The sequence below is a fragment of the Chelonia mydas genome, chromosome 1, assembly GCF_015237465.2.
Source record: "Chelonia mydas isolate rCheMyd1 chromosome 1, rCheMyd1.pri.v2, whole genome shotgun sequence".
Taxonomy (NCBI): domain Eukaryota; kingdom Metazoa; phylum Chordata; order Testudines; family Cheloniidae; genus Chelonia; species Chelonia mydas.
Window position 1 is genome coordinate 315085457 of NC_057849.1, and position 18206 is coordinate 315103662.

The 18206-nt window shown below is 38.6% G+C and overlaps 1 protein-coding gene across 8 annotated transcripts in view; it reads right to left on the reverse strand.

Moving 5' to 3' along the window:
* TAFA5 (TAFA chemokine like family member 5) overlaps positions 1-18206 on the reverse strand; it is a 601401-nt gene that overhangs the window by 288776 nt on the left and 294419 nt on the right. For all 8 annotated transcript variants that reach the window (XM_043550990.1, XM_043550983.1, XM_037889075.2 and 5 more), the window contains exon 2: positions 6859-7008. In XM_043550990.1, coding sequence (XP_043406925.1) covers positions 6859-7008 — 150 coding nt within the window. The remainder of the gene's footprint in view (positions 1-6858; positions 7009-18206) is intronic.

Sequence of the window (18206 nt, forward strand, 5' to 3'; positions counted from 1 at the left end):
CAGTCTCAGCTGTTCAGCAGGGCCCCGCCCAAACAGTTGATTGGTGGGGCCACCAATCAGCTGTTTGGCAGGTGAGTGGGGTCTGGGGGAGGAAAGAGGCAGAGCAAGGGCGAGGGGAAGTGGTGGAGGGGTGGTGGAGCACTCCCGGGGAAAAATAAAAGTCAGAGTCTATGGTTCAGCAGAGGAAGCAAAAGTTGGGAGGACCTAGGGAGAACCCAGAGGCCTGAGAACCAAAGGGAGGCTATGTAAACCATAGCAGCAGTGCAGCACCACAAAGGGACTTAGAGGTAGGAAGGGACCCAGGGAAATAGCAGCATGTCTGAAGAAGCAGACCGAGCTGCTTAATGGAGGGTCCCTGGGTCAGAATACAGAGTTGAGGGAAGGTATGGGTTCCCCCACCAGCCTCTGAGGAAGAGGCATCCAAGCCCAAAGGAAGGCATCTTGAGCCTAAGTTGGGGATGAAGACTGATCTGAAAGGACAAGCTGAGGAATAGCCCAAAGGGTGGGGGTTGGGAGGGGAGGCTTTTTTGGTGATGGGATGTTTATGAACTTTCTCTTCAACCTCCTTGTTACCCCAGAAGGGGATCGAACCAGATATGACTTGGCAGCAAACCCATGGAAGACCCGGTGAGAGGCAGATGGCCTGCAGGAGGTACCGAAGACAAGGACATCTTGTAGCATCGCACCCTGACATAAAGAGGTGCAATGGGTGGTGAATACATTACACTTCACAGGCAAAGAGTCAAGCAGATGACTCAAGATCAGCTATGAAGGCCGAATATTCCAGTAACACAAGTGTCAAAAAGATGTTTTGTGTGTCCTTAGTGAGAAAGCTGGGTTTGTTTTTAATTTTGGCATTGAGGACTACGTGACTAAGAGTGAACAGAAGTCTCTAATAGACAAAAAAACACACACACAAAAATCAATAACTGCAGATGTTCTCTCTCAGTGTAAGAAAAAAATATCCTACCCTATGTTTGGTTGTCACATTCCTAAAACAATGGTACTTTGCTAAAAACCAGAAGGATGTACAGCTCTCTGTGAAGATTACTTCTCTGAACTGGCCAGCAGAAAGCATTCAATAGCAACTTCCCCAACACTTTTCCTAGAAACTAAATTTGCTAGCACCTTTAGAAAATTCTACCTCTGCCTGCCCAGGCAGCAAGAATTGTTTGTGTTCTTGAGATTGAGCCATCTCACCAACTCACAGAACCATTTATTTTTGGTATTAGTTGTCAGCATTAAATATATTCATATGCAGGAGATTATGGACAGGAGACAATGCTTGGATTACCTTCATATTTTTCTACTTTAAGGGGAAATTATACTTATGTTGAAACCAGATGGACACTGTCTGTCATAGTGCTGGGGAAGTCTTCTCTCTGTTTTCATGAGACCATGTCTGAATGAGCAATGTAGAAACCGTATTCTCTTTCTTTTATGATAAATTATTTAGAATTAGTTACCTGGTTCTAGCAGGTTATGAATCTACTTGAACCCTGATTCCAAAGCACCTGTGGAAGTTCAGTGTCCCTAACTACATGCTGGAAACAAAATAAATGTATCTTAAAAGTGTTTGCAAGTGCAGCACTTAATAAAGGGCATAAAGTTTCCAGTTTATACCTTTTAGGATAATCTGTGCTAATTGAATCCATTAGCGCTACATAGGAACAGCATTCCAAGAGGGGCTGTGGAGGCAAAAAACCTAACTGGCTTCAAAGCTGAGCTTGATAAGTTTATGGAGGGGATCGTATGATGAGACTGCCTACAATGGCATGTAGCCGATATGTGATTACTAGCAGCAAATATCACCAATGGCCAGTGATGGGACACCAGATGGGGAGGGCTCTGAGTTACTACAGAGAACTCTTTCCCAGATGTCTGGCTGGTGTGCCTTTCCCACGATGTCTGGGTCTGATTGATTGCCATATTTGGGGTCAGGAAGGAATTTTCCCACTGGTCAGACTGGCAGAGACCCTGGGGGTTTTCACCTGCCGCTGCTGTATGGGATACGGGTTAACACTAGTGTAAATGGTAGATTTTCTGTAACGTGAAGTCTTAAAATCATTATTTGAGGACTTCAGTAACTCAGCCAGAGGTTATGGGTTTATTACAGGAGTAGGTGGGTGAGGTTTTGTGGCATGTAACATGCAGGAGGTCAGAGTAGGTGATCAAGATGGTCTCTTCTTGCCTTAAAGTCTATGAAATAACAGGAATTGTAAGACAAAGCACAAACTGCAGAGTAATCCATAGTCACAGTAGTCTGCTTGTAGCTTTTGCTTTTAGCTGATGATTTCACCACTTATTTCAAATGTGAGGGATTACAGAATGTACGCACCATCTTTGGTTATCTGAAAATTTCCAACTTCATACAAAGAAAAGGAGTACTTGTGGCACCTTAGAGACTAACCAATTTATTTGAGCATAAGCTTTTGTGAGCTACAGCTCACTTCATCAGATGCATACTGTGGAAAGTGTAGAAGATCTTTTTATACACATAAAGCATGAAAAAATACCTTCTCCCACCCCACCAGTTGGAGAACACTTCAATCTCTCTGGTCACGCGATTACAGACATGAAAGTTGCTATATTACAACAAAAAAACTTCAAATCCAGACTCCAGCGAGAAACTGTTGAATTGGAATTCATTTGCAAATTGGATACAATTAACTTAGGCTTGAATAGAGACTGGGAGTGGCTAAGTCATTATGCAAGGTAACCTATTTCCCCTTGTTTTTTCCTACCCCCCCCCCCAAGACGTTCTTGTTAAACCCTGGATTTGTGCTGGAAATGGCCCACCTTGATTATCATACACATTGTAAGGAGAGGTTTCAGAGTAACAGCCGTGTTAGTCTGTATTCGCAAAAAGAAAAGGAGTACTTGTAGCTCACGAAAGCTTATGCTCAAATAAATTGGTTAGTCTCTAAGGTGCCACAAGTACTCCTTTTCTTATTGTAAGGAGAGTGGTCACTTTAGATAAGCTATTACCAGCAGGAGAGTGGGTTTGTATGTGGAGGGGGGGGCTGGGGGTGGTGAGAAAACCTGGATTTGTGCTGGAAATGGCCCAACTTGATTATCATACACATTGTAAGGAGAGTGATCACTTTAGATAAGCTATTACCAGCAGGAGAGTGGGGTGGGAGGAGGTATTTTTTCCTGCTTTATGTGTATAAAAAGATCTTCTACACTTTCCACAGTATGCATCCGATGAAGTGAGCTGTAGCTCACAAAAGCTTATGCTCAAATAAATTGGTTAGTCTCTAAGGTGCCACAAGTACTCCTTTTCTTTTTGCGAATACAGACTAACATGGCTGTTACTCTGAAACCTGCAACTTCATACAGTAATCAGGTGGAGAGATTATTGTGCTACTCTGTATGTCTCACCAGAGACACTCATAATATAGGATGACAGAAGAGAGAGTACGGAGCCAGAGCCATCAATCCTGTGAAAGGAAGTGGTGTGTGCTATTATGAAAATGAAGACTGGGAAATCACTGGGAGTAGATAACATGCCTGCAGAATTGTTAAAAAGGATTGGCAATCGCAATACTGAAATTATGTGGAAAAACTGTAGTGATATATATCTATATATATATAGATAGATAGATATGACTAAAAAATGGCTGGAGGACTGGACGAAGGAAATTTTTCTGCCCTTCTCAAAGAAGGCAGACATGACAGTTGTAGTTACTATCATACCATCACCCTGGTATTGCATGCGAGGAAAGTTCTTCTCTGCATAATTCAGAATAGCATGAAACAAAGGATAGAAGCAGAGCTACCACCACAACAATCTATTTTCAATGCACATATGACCAAATGGCAAATATTAGTCACATCACTGGAAAAATGCAGAGAGTACAATCATCCACTGATCACATGCTTCACTGACTACTCAAAAGCATTTGATACTGTCTGACATGGCCATCTTTGGAGGATATTGGCAGATATGGGGAGTCCAAAGCATTCCAAATTGGCAGATATGGGGTGTCCAAAGCATGAACTCATTGCAAGTCTCTTCCACCAACATCAGCCATGGTGCAAACAATAGCAGCTGACAGTCAGTGGTTTTCCACTGGGCAGTCTATGAGACAAGAGTGTATTTTGTTGCAAGCTTCTAACACATACACAGAATTTATGATGAAAAAAGGCTTGGAAGGTTTTGACAAAGTAGAACAAGCTTGGATTTCCATTGGTGGACACCTAACCGACGTCACAAATGCTGATAATATGACATGCTTTGTAACAACTATAATGCAAATTTTGGAGTCTGTAAAAAACAGTTAGTGAGGAATATGGACTATTCCTGAATGTGATGAGAACAAAATGCACATACGTTGACTCAGATAACAAAAACAGCATGCAAGCAGAAATCATAATTAACATACAAGCTAGAGAGGCAGCAGATTAATTTAATTATCTGGGATCACATATAGCCAATCAATGAAGTTGTGTCAAAAAATTAGAAAAGACAAGGGATGGTTTGCTCAGGTATTGCCTCCGTTAAGAAAGTGTGGAAAAACCATTCTGTCTCAAAAGGGGCAACTAGAGAAAAGCCTAATTTTTTTTCCATACAGATTTATGGATGTGAATAAAGTTAATGCTGCTAACAAGAAGAAAGTTGAAGCTTTTGTAATGTGCTTCTGGCAAAGACTCTTGCATATCTCATGGACAGAAAAAAAAGATGAATGCCTATGTTAGAAAAAAAATATTGGAGAGAAGCAGACCCTGATGTCAAAAATCAACAGAAGCAAACTTATGTCTTTGGTCACTTTAGGCATAGGAAATAACCTTCAGAAAGTTATTATGGAAAGAATGGTGGAGGGTCATCGTAGTAGGGACTGATCAGTGAGGAGAGAAATGGATGGTGCAGCAAATCACTGGAAGGTCAGATGCTGAGTACTTGAAGACAGCGATGGATCATGAAGGCTTCTGAACATTCTGCTGATATAATTGCTATGCAGACATAGAATCATAGAATATCAGGGTTGGAAGGGACTTCAGGAGGTCATCTAGTCCAAACCCCTGCTCATAGCAGGACCAATCCCCAATTTTTGCCCAAGATCCCTAAATGGCCCCCTCAAGGATTGAACTCACAACCCTGGGTTTAACAGGCCAATGCTCAAACCACTGAGCTATCCCTCCCCCGAAATAGATTTATTTACAATAATCTACTCTCTTTATGTATAAAGATGATTACCAAGGATGTTGGCAGCAAAACCAGGAGTCATACTAACCCCTCCCACCCATTCCACAGATAACTGGAGACATTTTTCTTTTCATCATATAAAAATGAGATGGGACCTCCCCCAGACTGAACGTGGAGCCCAGTTAACATATGACCTCCTTAATTGCTTAGCGAAATTTGTGAGTGCATCTGGTTTGTACATGCAAAATCCATATTTGCCCTCACAAAAGCTACCTTCTTACTATCACACTGGGTATTTGCACATAATGTTGAATTACCCAATTTGCTAACAAACGGGCTTGCAAAATTTGCACGACTAGATAAGGTGGCCCACTAAAAATTCATCCCTTAGGTACCCAATGAAACAATATTATGTTACTGCAAACAGGGAGGAAGAAAATTATTGGAGATGGAGTCCCACAATCCATGATGGAGATAGCAGAGAAAATGAACTGATCTACCGAGTACCAACAGTAGTGAAAGCAAACTATGGATGAAGTGAGCTGTAGCTCATGAAAGCTTATGCTCAAATAAATTTGTTAGTCTCTAAGGTGCCACAAGTACTCCTTTTCTTTTTGCGAATACAGACTAACACAGCTGCTACTCTGAAACATGGAAATAAAATTATATGATGTTCTATGCTTAGCTCTGGGGGTCGGTACTGAAATCCCCATTTGAGCTGTCTTCTTTGACAGTCAATGGGTGAGATCAAATTCTTATGTAATGGCATGCAATATTTTTATTTAAGGACTCAAGCTGGTATGTGAGTCATTTTTCAAAGGCAATCTTTATTGTATCCATATAGAAGCATCTTCTTTTGTTGTTGTTAGAGTCTTGATCAAAATGTGCCATTTTATGTCAACTATTTTTAACATATACTTAACATCATATTTTATTTCTTCTAATTGCAATATGAATGCTTTCTAATAAGGTTACCTCAGCAAGCTTACAATGAAGACTGCACCACTGCTAATGTTTTACTTAGCTGTAACATAGCAGTTCATTTCCTTCACAAAATGATTTCAAAGTGAAATATTTTCATACCTCCCTCTACATCAGCATTTTTGCAGGCTGCAGGCTCTACTCAGCCACTGCATCCGCAGTGAATCATATATAATGATCATTTTAATGAAAGAAGAAATACTATGCATGTAAGGTACATACATATTTTCTTTTCCAATAACATCACTAACGCTTTTTTCAAGAACACTAACTTTCATGCAGGAGTGGTCACTTTAGCCTCAGTGGTATTAAACCTTTGACTCTAGATTATAGTAAATGCATTTTCGGTTTCACACAGAACTTAAACAAACAAACAAAAATCCCACTCTAGAGAGCTCATGGGTTTCAGCATCATTCAAATTAAAATACAGACTATATTAGTCCAATGCTATTAACATCTCACCTGCATTACCAAACTAAATCAAAAATGAAGATGCTAAAGAAGAAAAATACCACTGATTCATTGTCCTTTGGGGAAAATATACTATTAATGAGTAATTCTTGGTTTTGAGGATTTCAATCATATCACCACAAAACTAACCGATTAGTAGGTTAGCTCACAGATATAATAATGTCAGATACACATAACCTTTTTTGTTTGAATAAACAATTAAACGTGATGACTTTTGTGCTGGTAGATACTGATTGAATGGATCTTTGCCTCTTACCATCCACGCAGGCTGGCCTTGCTCTTGTTGTACCGGCAATCTGTCCTTTTTTACATGCACAGCGAGCTGTTTGTCGGGCTATAGTCCTTCGGGGCTGACTGCTATCTCTGTCCAAAGTAACAATCTCACATGTACCTGCAGCCAGTTGACCTGGAAAAAGAACCAGCAACAGGTACCAGAGTCACTGAATGCACTACAGGCAATCTATTACAGCTGAATAGAGTCATGGCCCAATGTCATGACAGACATTCCACAACAAATGGGAAGCCTGCGGATGAATATAATAAAACGGAGATGCCATACAATTTTTCTTTGTGGTGGACATGTGAAAACCTCGCAAACTGGTTTGGTCAGAAAATGGTTATTTTTCTATAAAAGCAGGAAAGCTAGGGTCAAACAGATTACTTTTACGTTAGTTGGCGTAAAGGAACAATCCATTTTTGCAGCAATGAAATTAAATGTGGCACTGTCTATACATGTGTTGAAAACAAATGTTTGAAAATGTTTGAAAATACCAAAGGCAAATTTCAGAAAATATCTGCAAACAGTGCCCTTTCCATGAATGTAAATCTTAATTACAGGATTTTTCTTTGAAAATCTAGTTTTATAACAAAGCATTTAAAAGTTTGAGCAGATTTTTCAATCCCTTAATTTAGCTTCCATCCCAACACAATAAAATACAAAAGCACTTACATACATATTTCCTATTAGATACTAGCCTGTGATCATTTTATATACTAATCATGCCATCAATTTGCAAACCATATGAAGATGACATTATTTAATGGCCAAGCTTATATATGTATAAGTTCCTCTGACCTATGTTGTTTTCTCCAGAAATATTAAGAAAACCCATCCAGTTTGATTCTGGATTTCATACCTGCTCTATGATAGATACAGAAAGTAATAGAAAATGTTTTTTGGTGGAAGTTGTGCATCCTGAAAGTTTGAAATGTCACATACCTTTAGAAGATGTTGATAACATGACACTAGTAAAGGCAAATGTTAACTTTTGCAAGCAAGACAGATACATTATAGATAATACAGTGGTTAATAAGGTTGAAAAACAGACTATCACTTTTCACTGGGTAGATCTGTTATTTATCTCTTCTAGATTTTATGTTACAGTGCAAGATAGCACTTTTATTTGGTCTTGTACTTGCATGCAATCAATTACAACCTTTTATGTGAACATGTGCAAAAATGTGCCTGAAATTCATAAGCTAACTACATCTAGTTCTCAGAATACTTGAGATGGAATAAATGCCAATCTGGAGATGACAAACCGGGCTGTGCAATTTCAAAAATATTTCTAGTAAATGGTTTCAGGTCTATTGAAAACCTTAATGTTTCTTGTCAGGTGGGTCTTATGATGTAAGGTGCACATTTGAACAAGCAGTTAAAGACTGTGATATCTGATCTTTTACTACCACAGTTCCATAAAAATAAACCCTCTTATTTCACAAAAAGCTACCTAAAAACAAAGATAAATTCAAATGAAGTGAAGTCTAAATGATTAAAATAATATTGCCATTGTTTTCTAGATGTAATACAATTTTTACCTTGTAGATTATTGCCCTTTTCTCGGCTTATGTTTCATGTTGCCCTGGGAAATGTGAATAAGATTTTTGGAATTGTCAGAGGAGCAAAATATTGATGGGTCTCATCCAGCCACTGGGATTGATTCACCAATGAGTTGCTCTAATTATATGTTGGTGAAATTCCATGATATCAGTGAATTATACCAGGGTAAAACTGGAATAACACAATGATGAATCAGGAGCATAGCATTCTACAGACTACTACACATATTTACATATCTACATTAATCTATTTAAAGGTTTTCCAAAGCACCCATCACCATGTTACCTAGTGCCTCATAGTTAAATTAGATTTGCACAGTGAGATTTTTATAGAACTTCATGAACCTTCTTCTCTTCTGCATTCCCTGTTTAAGATGTGTTTATCTTAAGCAGGGACTATTTATTTTTAATTATTTTATTTGTTTGCTTCATCTCTCTTCTTTCTCTCTCCCATTAATCTGGTTACAGTGGGGAAGCTTTTCAAAGAGGAGGGCTTTGCAGCTTGCCCAGCCTCTGTATTTGCCTGATCTCCCTTAGAAAATTATTCCAAAGTTGACATCCCTTAAATTGAAGGAGAAAGAAAGAAAGAAAGAAAGAAAGAAAGAAAGAAAGAAAGAAAGAAAGAAAGAAAGAAAGAAAGAAAGAAAGAAAGAGAAAGAAAGAAAGAAAGAAAGAAGTTTCTCCACATCTGTCATACATCTTGTCCTGCGCTTTGGGAGCTGCATTTTCCCCCAAAAATGTAAATACATTAATGAGTCATGTGTGGAGATGCAGTCATTGATGTGGCTAGTTCTTGACACTTGATGAATTTAAATATCATGACCGAGACCTTAGAGTGGTAACAGAAATAGAATGGAAACCAGTGGAGGGATAGAAGCACAGAGATGATGAGCTCACAGTGGCCTTTCCCACTCAGGAGGTGGGCTGCTGTATTCTAGACAAGCTGGAGTTTTTCCATGCTTGCCACCATCAGTCCAAAATGCAGTAAGTAACAGTAATCCAGCCTGGGGGATGACAGTATGAATCACTGTGGCCAAAACCTCATATGGAAGGAAAGGGACAAGTTTGCTACCAAGGTGCAGATGGCTACCTGTTTTTCTAGACTAAGCACAGAGTATGATAAATAGGGGTACTTGCCTTCAAAAAGCCAGCTCATTAATTGAATCAATTCTCCCTTTGGACCCATTTCTGAGCTAGAAATGCACAGATATCAAAATCCAAAACTGATAAAACTCTAAAAAATGGCAGTACTTCTGTAATTATTATTTTAAATTTGGGGCCACAGAAATCATAAATACCCACAACTTTCTTTAGGCAATGGAAATTGTGGGCACTCAACACCTTTTTTTTAAAAGGAGAAAAATAATATTTATCGTTCAGTTCTGTAACTGTTCCGTGTGTGAGAATCCTATCAAGGTCAATGACAGTTTCGTGAATACATGCTGTATAGCAGGGAGGAAAAATGAGGCTCCAGGTGAAACGATCAAATCCTAAAATGCATCTTACAATAGAGTCTATATTCTTGAAAAAATAAAATTAAAGGCCAGTTTACTAATGAAACAAAGATTTCTTTTTAGGTTATTTTTAGGCATACTGGTTTGCAATCTCATCAAGACAGAAATGTATTCCAAAGAACCTTGAAATTTAAACTGCATGTCATATGAGAAAGAGACCACTTTTTGTAAGATGTGTGATGCCCTTCATACCACATCCCCAACATGCAGTATAGTAATTACTCATGAAGGAGGGTCTGCATGATGATCTATTTAATGTTAGTTCTCTGTAGGAAATAACATTTCTGTTCTCTGCCACAGAATAAAATAACCTATTTAAAAGAAAGTCTGCTGTGATTATAACAAATGTGATACAGTTATGAATTTCTCTCTTACACACACTGAAAAGCAGAAGACTTCATTTTTCCTTAACAGAGAAATTCAGATGGAGACAACATGTTCTCCATCTTCTAATACAATACAAACAGAATCTGATCTAAAGGGATGGTTTTGCTAAGGGTTTTAGCTTTCATATTCATCCAGGAACTTTAATTCTGAATTGCACATGCAGGCTTATATTGTAGTTTCACTGAATAATTTTCCACGCACCACCAATTTGATGCCTAGCAACACAAGCTCTTTTTAGTTCAAAATGCATAAAGGTAGATGTTATTAAAAATCTTGGCTAGATTCAGGCTCTGTTTGTGATTGAACACAATGCCAGCAGTTGTTTCAAATCAGATCATCATAATAAATTTTGCATTTTGTTACTCAAATACTGAAGTATTCTTGACAGGCCAAATCCTGAGTGATGCTGAGCACCCACTGAAATAAGTGGGAGTTCTAAGTGGCTTAGCATTTCTCAGGATTTGCAACAGCTATTAACCCGTAAGTGTCCAATAAGTTTACACATATTTTGCTTAGAAGAAAAATGACTGTTTTAGGCAAAGCTTGAAAATATTAATTCCATATTTCTTTCTTGCAATGAAATATTCCAGAACAATAGGTCTTTCCTTGACAATGACCTGAATATTATGATTACATTTAAAATGTCTACTTTTGGACATAGCCCTTTAAGCTTTTATTTTAAAATATAGTTGAAAACAATAGCACTTGGCAACTGGAGAAAATTAATTTAACCTAGAGTAACAAATTATATTCTCAGCATTACAACAGTGTAAATTCAGTGTAACTCCAAATTTACATTGGTGCAATTGAGAAGTCAGTGAACCAACTTTATAATTACTGTCACAGAGCAGAATTTGGTTCATACTCTATAACTGAATATAGGAAAAGGACATTCACTGAAACATCATGATTTCAAGATAGCTCTCAACTGAGAGTACTATTTCAAACCTAATTTATGCTACAAATGCATTCCAATTTCTCAAGAAACATATACACTAAAATGAACTAAATCCCTTTTCCATCACTAAAATATCTAATTCTGAAAGCATTTGTCTCAAAGACATTCAATCTGTTATTGAGGATCATCTAGAATCCAAATCTTTTATTAAAACATATAAATGCTGTGGTTGTTTAGGTAAAGCAGTGCAAACTGGGATTCTTCAGACGTACTACTCTAGGACAGCAACTCTCTTTAAATGTCCTTAACTGGTTCCAACTGGGGATGACTGTGCTGATGATCAAAGAACCTAAGAATTAATCTGTCACTGTTACTGAAAGAAAAAGGAATTACTTTGGATAATTCCTTCATTACAAATTTATCCTGCAGAGGTACCAAAAGCTAAAAAGCACGGGATGCCTGTGACTCAGTTTTGGGAAATTTGTGGACTCTTGCAGGGTCTTCTGTAGGATCTTTGTTGAGTTACATTTACAGGGCCAAATTGTGCTCTCATTTACATCAGTGTAAAACTGGAGTAACTCCAACTTCAACAAAATTATTCTGGATTTACACTAGTGTAAAAGAGCATAATTTGGCCCGTATTTTGCAGTGCCTACATTAAGAAGAAAAGGAGTACTTGTGGCATCCTAGAGACTAACCAATTTATTTGAGCATAAGCTTTTGTGAGCTACAGCTCACTTCATCGGATGCATACTGTGGAAAATACACAAGATGTTTTTATACACACAAACCATGAAAAAATGGGTGTTTATCACTACAAAAGGTTTTCTCTCCCCCCACCCCACTCTCCTCCTGGTAATAGCTTACCTAAAGTGATCACTCTCCTTACATGAAAGCTTATGCTCAAATAAATTGGTTAGTCTCTAAGGTGCCACAAGTACTCCTTTTCTTTTTGCGAATACAGACTAACACGGCTGTTACTCTGAAACCTACATTAAGAAGTTTTTCAGCTAAAAGCCTTCTATGATTCATAAGTAAATATTATGAATTAACAAGTGAAAAATCTGATGAAGGTCTGCTCTTTTTAAGAGTCTGGTTGAAATATTTTCAGAGTAATGCAGCCTTGAAACAGTACGGTATGTCCCTAAAGTAACCACTAATCTTGTTGTCATTTTCAGATTACTACTTCTTAACCACTTCACACATAAAAGCAGTATGGATGCTAGGTGGATAGGAAAAAAACAGTCATCCTTTTCATTCTGAAATAAGCAATCAATTTTAATGAAAGGAATAAGGACAGCTAGGTAAAAAAAGGTATAGACAAAAAAAAAAAAGTCTATAGTGTAATAGGCCTTCAAGGTTCATTCAATACATTAGTTTATCCTCTTGCGGAATTATTTTTAAAGTAAATGTAAAATTATGCTAACACTGAACATGGTGTTGCCAGTTTACATTATTTGCTTAGTGCCACAGCTTTGAAACTCAACTCTATTTATTTTTGTATAAATATATATTGTATTGTCTTCTGTTCACTGCCTTCAAAAACACAATTAAAAGGAAAATAAATGCAGATAGCGTCTCCACCAAAAACTTCAGGTCAAAAGACCTGATTCTGTAGTCATTCCAAAGCCTGAACTTTTGCTGATGCCGAAAATGAGCTCACAGCCAGGAGAGGCTCAAAAATCAAGACATTAATGCATAAAAAAGGAATGTAGAAACATTGCATACCTTATGATATTTACCATTTTCAATTTGCTTCCTGTTCAGTACTTTATTTCCAAAAGTGATTCACAATGGTGAACAAATACAGGACATAGCAGTGTTCATTCTCAGATGCCTGCACAGTTACATGTCCAAATTAACACATTTGGCAGTACATTATATTCTCCGTGAAGGGAAAAGTAACAGTTTGGAGTACTGTATTGAGGAAGAAACTTGTGCACCACCATGGCAGAGGACAGAGGCATAATGTCCATGTGATAAAGCCACCAGAGTACACAGGTAAGCGTTTCTGGTTGGTGGTATGTTGCCATGAGTCAGATTCATCCCAGTGACGCATATCCAAAATCTACCTTTGTTCTCCTCCTATGCTCAAGGCCACCAGGGCACATTTTAGTCATTAAAGAAACTTAGAGGCCTCTAGATTGCTCTAAGTTGCACTGGCTTGTAAGATCCTAAACAGAGTTTGATGGAATGTACTGCACTCCAGTCATGCCTCCTTCCACACTGGCACAGCCCCTATACCTGAGGTGTTAGACGCAATGGCATACATATCTGACTCTATGCCAGCCATGGAGGGTAGTCATTAGCGCCGTGGTCTAGCCTCTTAGCAAAAAAAAGGGGCTCCAGTGGAGGGCCAGTATCTAGTCCCAGAAATCCAAACCCCTTTTTGAGCACTCAGGAGGTAGGATAATACAGGTTGGTGCACAAGGATTTGCGGTAAAAATCTGTGCTCGGTGTCAGTCTGTCTCATTTTTCAGTCTGCACACCAAAGCATCTCTTTTCTGTTCAAAGAGCCCAATCTTTGCATACTCACAACTCCCATTGACTCTGTGTAACATTCACTAAATAAGAATATGTTTCTACATCAAGAGAAACATACATACACTCCTACATACACTCACCCAGAATTAATATTAGTCTCAAGTTACTGAAAAACTAAAAGTCTTTTCAGTCTACAGTAGGAGAGATACATGGCACAAATCCACTCAACCTTACATCTGTAAAATAGAAGCAAACAAAAAAAAGTCTCACCCATAGGTATGAAAGAAGCAAGACTTCAAGTTATCCATTTACGTTAGTGAAAATAATGTTACGTCATTAAATTAATGACATTGTGTTTAAAAGTTTAAATTAACATTTTTATTTTTAACTATTTCCTCTCTAATGAGGGCCATCTTTAAATGTACTAATCAATTTTGGTACCCAATTAAAACTTAAACTGTGCTATCAATTTCCTCACCTAATACATAATACTGTTCAGACCAAGCTCCTTAGTAACAAAGGAACTAAAATGAAGACTTATTCTTTTGCTCAGCTATTTGAAGAAATATGCTTACCAGTACTCATGAATTACCAGTGAGAAAGATGCTACCCAGGGCATGAAGTAGTATCACTTCTTGTAAAGAGACTATATATTTTAAAAGATAAAAAATTATCGGTTGTACTGTATGACCCTAAAACCGAAGATACTTCAAAGCAAACTTCTCCTATAGAATATTTAGAAACAAGCAACTTGTGAAGTCCCCTTCTAGTTACCGTTATACTAGTAACAAAGAATGAATCAGTCACCATATTCTTTGCAAACCCCATATAAACTGGATGAAGTCAATTTAAGCCTGATACTATGAATCCCTTAATCAAACCCTATGAAAAATAGCACTATATAAGGCCCTAATCTACCCTGTATGAAGAACTCCCATTGACTTCAATGGGACCCCTACAACCAGAAGATCCACAGGATTGTGTCCTGAGTTGGCAACATTTTGTGTCTCCTTTTTTCACCTAATTTATAGATCTTTCAGATTTAATGACAGAATACTGGCTGTGATCAAAATTTCAGTATGCGGGGTAAGTGTTTCTGATTAGTGGTACTTTGCTACAAAGCCTCCCCAATCACACTCTGACCCAAGCTAAACACATGTATATAGGACAGCTCCGTCAGCATAGACCCTGGTGGATAGTCACCAAGGAGGAATGTCTGCCCAGGCTGGAGGTTGTGGCAATGGACACTTTGGACAAGGGCTCATTAGGAGCAAGTACAGCCCCAAAAGTAAATGGTGGAAGGCCAGGGAAGCTATGATGTGCCAATTCATCATTTTCTACCAGCAGCCTGGTTATAAAGTTTTTAACTGAAAGCTATTACCACACTGGAAATCCTAGGAGGATGATGGCTCTATTACTATCTGCTATTCTTTGGGATAAATCTCTGCTGGAGTGCAGAAGAACAGATCAATCTGGTTTCAGTGGTTCCCAACCTAGCTTTCAAAAGTATGAATACGAGACATGTGCACAAGAGAGTACAAAATACACAGACCGAGAGTTGGAGTGCACAGAGGCAGATGGGAAGGCAACAAAGACAGCAAGAAAGATGTCTGAGTTGGTAGATGCATAACCCATCAAACTTAAGGTCAGGTACACATGGATATCACAGACTCTACATATGTGTATCAGATGTACATCGCCACATTTACCAAAAGCCGACCGGCCTTTCTTATTAAGATAACTTAATTCTACCTGTAGCCATAAAATAGGTTGAATGAAAATTGAGGATAAGCTGATATCAGAGGTGAAAAGCTGGAAATAAATGTTGCAGTAAAAAGGCTTTTCTGCAAAAGGCCATACAATCTTTAATCTAACTGCTCTGAATCCAAAACGTATAAGTTTTAAACAAAAAGATTTTAATGAGGTTTTAAATTTAATCTGTATTTATTATGACACTGAGATAAATCCAATCATTCAAGAGCTTGGGTTAAGTACCTCTGGACAAAATGGGCAGACGCAAGTATATATTACCTAAAAGACAGCGAAGAGATGTGAACTAAATGATTAATCACCACTGCAAATGGTTCTCATGCATCATGCCATTTCTCCAAGTTATGTGTATGTGTATACTTTTGTCTTTAATTTGGGAGGGTTGGGAAGAAGGGAAGGAAACAGATTTTGAATAAAAAACTCATTTAATCTTAAAGTTGGAACAATACCTTTCAAGGAAGCCAGTTTATTTTATAGAAATAAGAAAGGAAGATAATTATTAAACAGGCAGAAATTTATTACATGAGAATCATAATCTATTGTAAATATACAGGACTGAAAGTGAAAAGGTTTGCATTTTATTCCCGACTCTGCTATGCAGTTGCTGCAGTAATTAGCAGGACTACTTTCATGAGTGAAGGGAGCAGGAAGGGAGCAGGATTTGGCACAATATAGTCCAGATACAGGAAACACTTAAGCACATTAGTAACTTTAAGGATAGGCCTAAATTGGACTACTTCTCGGTTTAACTGTTTGCAGATATTAAATAAACATTGTAACACTCTGTCAGGATCCAGTCTAGTGATCTGCTAAAAATGAGTCAGAAAGATAAGTTTCTCCCTCTACACATTCTGATGCTGTTCTATATGACTATTATAAATAATATTTCTAAGAAAAAAATAAAAGGAGGACTTGTGGCACTATAGAGACTAACAAATATATTTGAGCATAAACTTTTGTGAGCTACAGCTCACTTCATTGGATGCATGCAGTGGAAAATACAGTGGGGAGATTTTATATACACAGAGAACATGAAACAATGGGTGTTACCATACACACTGTAACGAGAGTGATCAGGTAAGGTGAGCTATTACCAGCAGGAGAGGGAAAAAAAACCCTTTTGTAGTGATAACCAAGGTGGGCCATTTCCAGCAGTTGACAAGAACGTGTGAGGAACAGTGTGGGGGAAAAATAAACATGGGGAAATAGTTTTACTTTGTATAATGACACATCCACTCCCAGTCTTTATTCAAGGCTAAGTTAATGGTGTCCAGTTTGCAAATTAATTCCCATTCAGAAGTCTCTTGTTGGAGTCTGTTTTGAAGTTTTTTTGTTGAAGAATTGCCACTTTTAGGTCTGTAATCAAGTGACCAGAGAGATTGAAGTGTTCTCCAACTAGTTTTTGAATGTAATAATTCTTGATGTCTGATTTGTGTCCATTTATTCTTTTACGTAGAGACTGTCCAGTTTGACCAATGTACATGGCAGAGGGGCATTACTGGCACATGATGGCATATATTAGATTGATCGATGTACAGGTGAATGAGCCTCTGATGGTGTGGCTGATGTGATTAGGCCCTACGATGGTGTCCCCTGAATAGATATGTGGACAGAGTTGGCAACGGGCTTTGTTGCAAGGATAGGTTCCTGGGTTAGTGGTTCTCTTGTGTGGTTGCTGGTGAGTATTTGCTTCAGGTTGGGGGCTGTCTGTAAGCAAGGACTGGCTTGTCTCCCAAGATCTGTAAGAGTATGGGTCGTCCTTCAGGATAGGTTATAGATCCTTGATGATGCGCTGGAGAGGTTTTAGTTGGAGGCTGAAGGTGACGGCTAGTGGCGTTCTGTTATTTTCTTTGTTGAGCCTGTCCTGTAGTACGTAACTTCTGGGTACTCTTCTGGCTCTGTCAATCTGTTTCTTCATTTCAGCAGGTGGGTATTGTAGTTGTAAGAACGCTCGTTAGAGATCTTGTAGGTGTTTCTCTCTGTCTGAGGGGTTGGAGCAAATGCGGTTGTATCGCAGAGCTTGGCTGTAAACAATGGATTATGTGGTGTGGTCTGGATGAAAGCTGGAAGCATGTAGGTAAGTATAGCGGTCACTAAGTTTCCGTTATAGGGTGGTGTTTATGTGACCATCACTTATTAGCACTGTAGTGTCCAGGAAGTGGATCTTTTGTGTGGACTTGTCCAAGCTGAGGTTGATGGTGGGATGGAAACTGTTGAAATCATGGTAGAATACCTCAAGGGCTTCTTTTCCATGGGTCCAGATGATGAAGATGTCATCAATGTAGCGCAAGTAGAGTAGGGGCATTAGGGGACGAGAGCTGAGGAAGCGTTGTTCTAAGTCAGCCATAAATATGTTGGCATACTGTGGGGCCATGTGGGTACCCATAGCAGTGCCGCTGATTTTGAAGGTATACATTGTCCCCAAATGTGAAATAGTTGTGGGTGAGGACAAAGTCACAAAGTTCAACCACCAGGTTAGCCATGACATTATCGGGGATACTGTTCCTGATGGCTTGTAGTCCATCTTTGTGTGGAATGTTGGCGTAGAGGGCTTCTACATCCATAGTGGCTAGGATGGTGTTTTCAGGAATATCACCAATTGATTGTAGTTTCCTCAAGAAGTCAGTGGTGTCTCGAAGATAGCTGAGAGTGCTGGTAGCGTAGGGCTTGAGGAGGGAGTCTACATAGCCAGACTAAGTAAAACTATTTCCT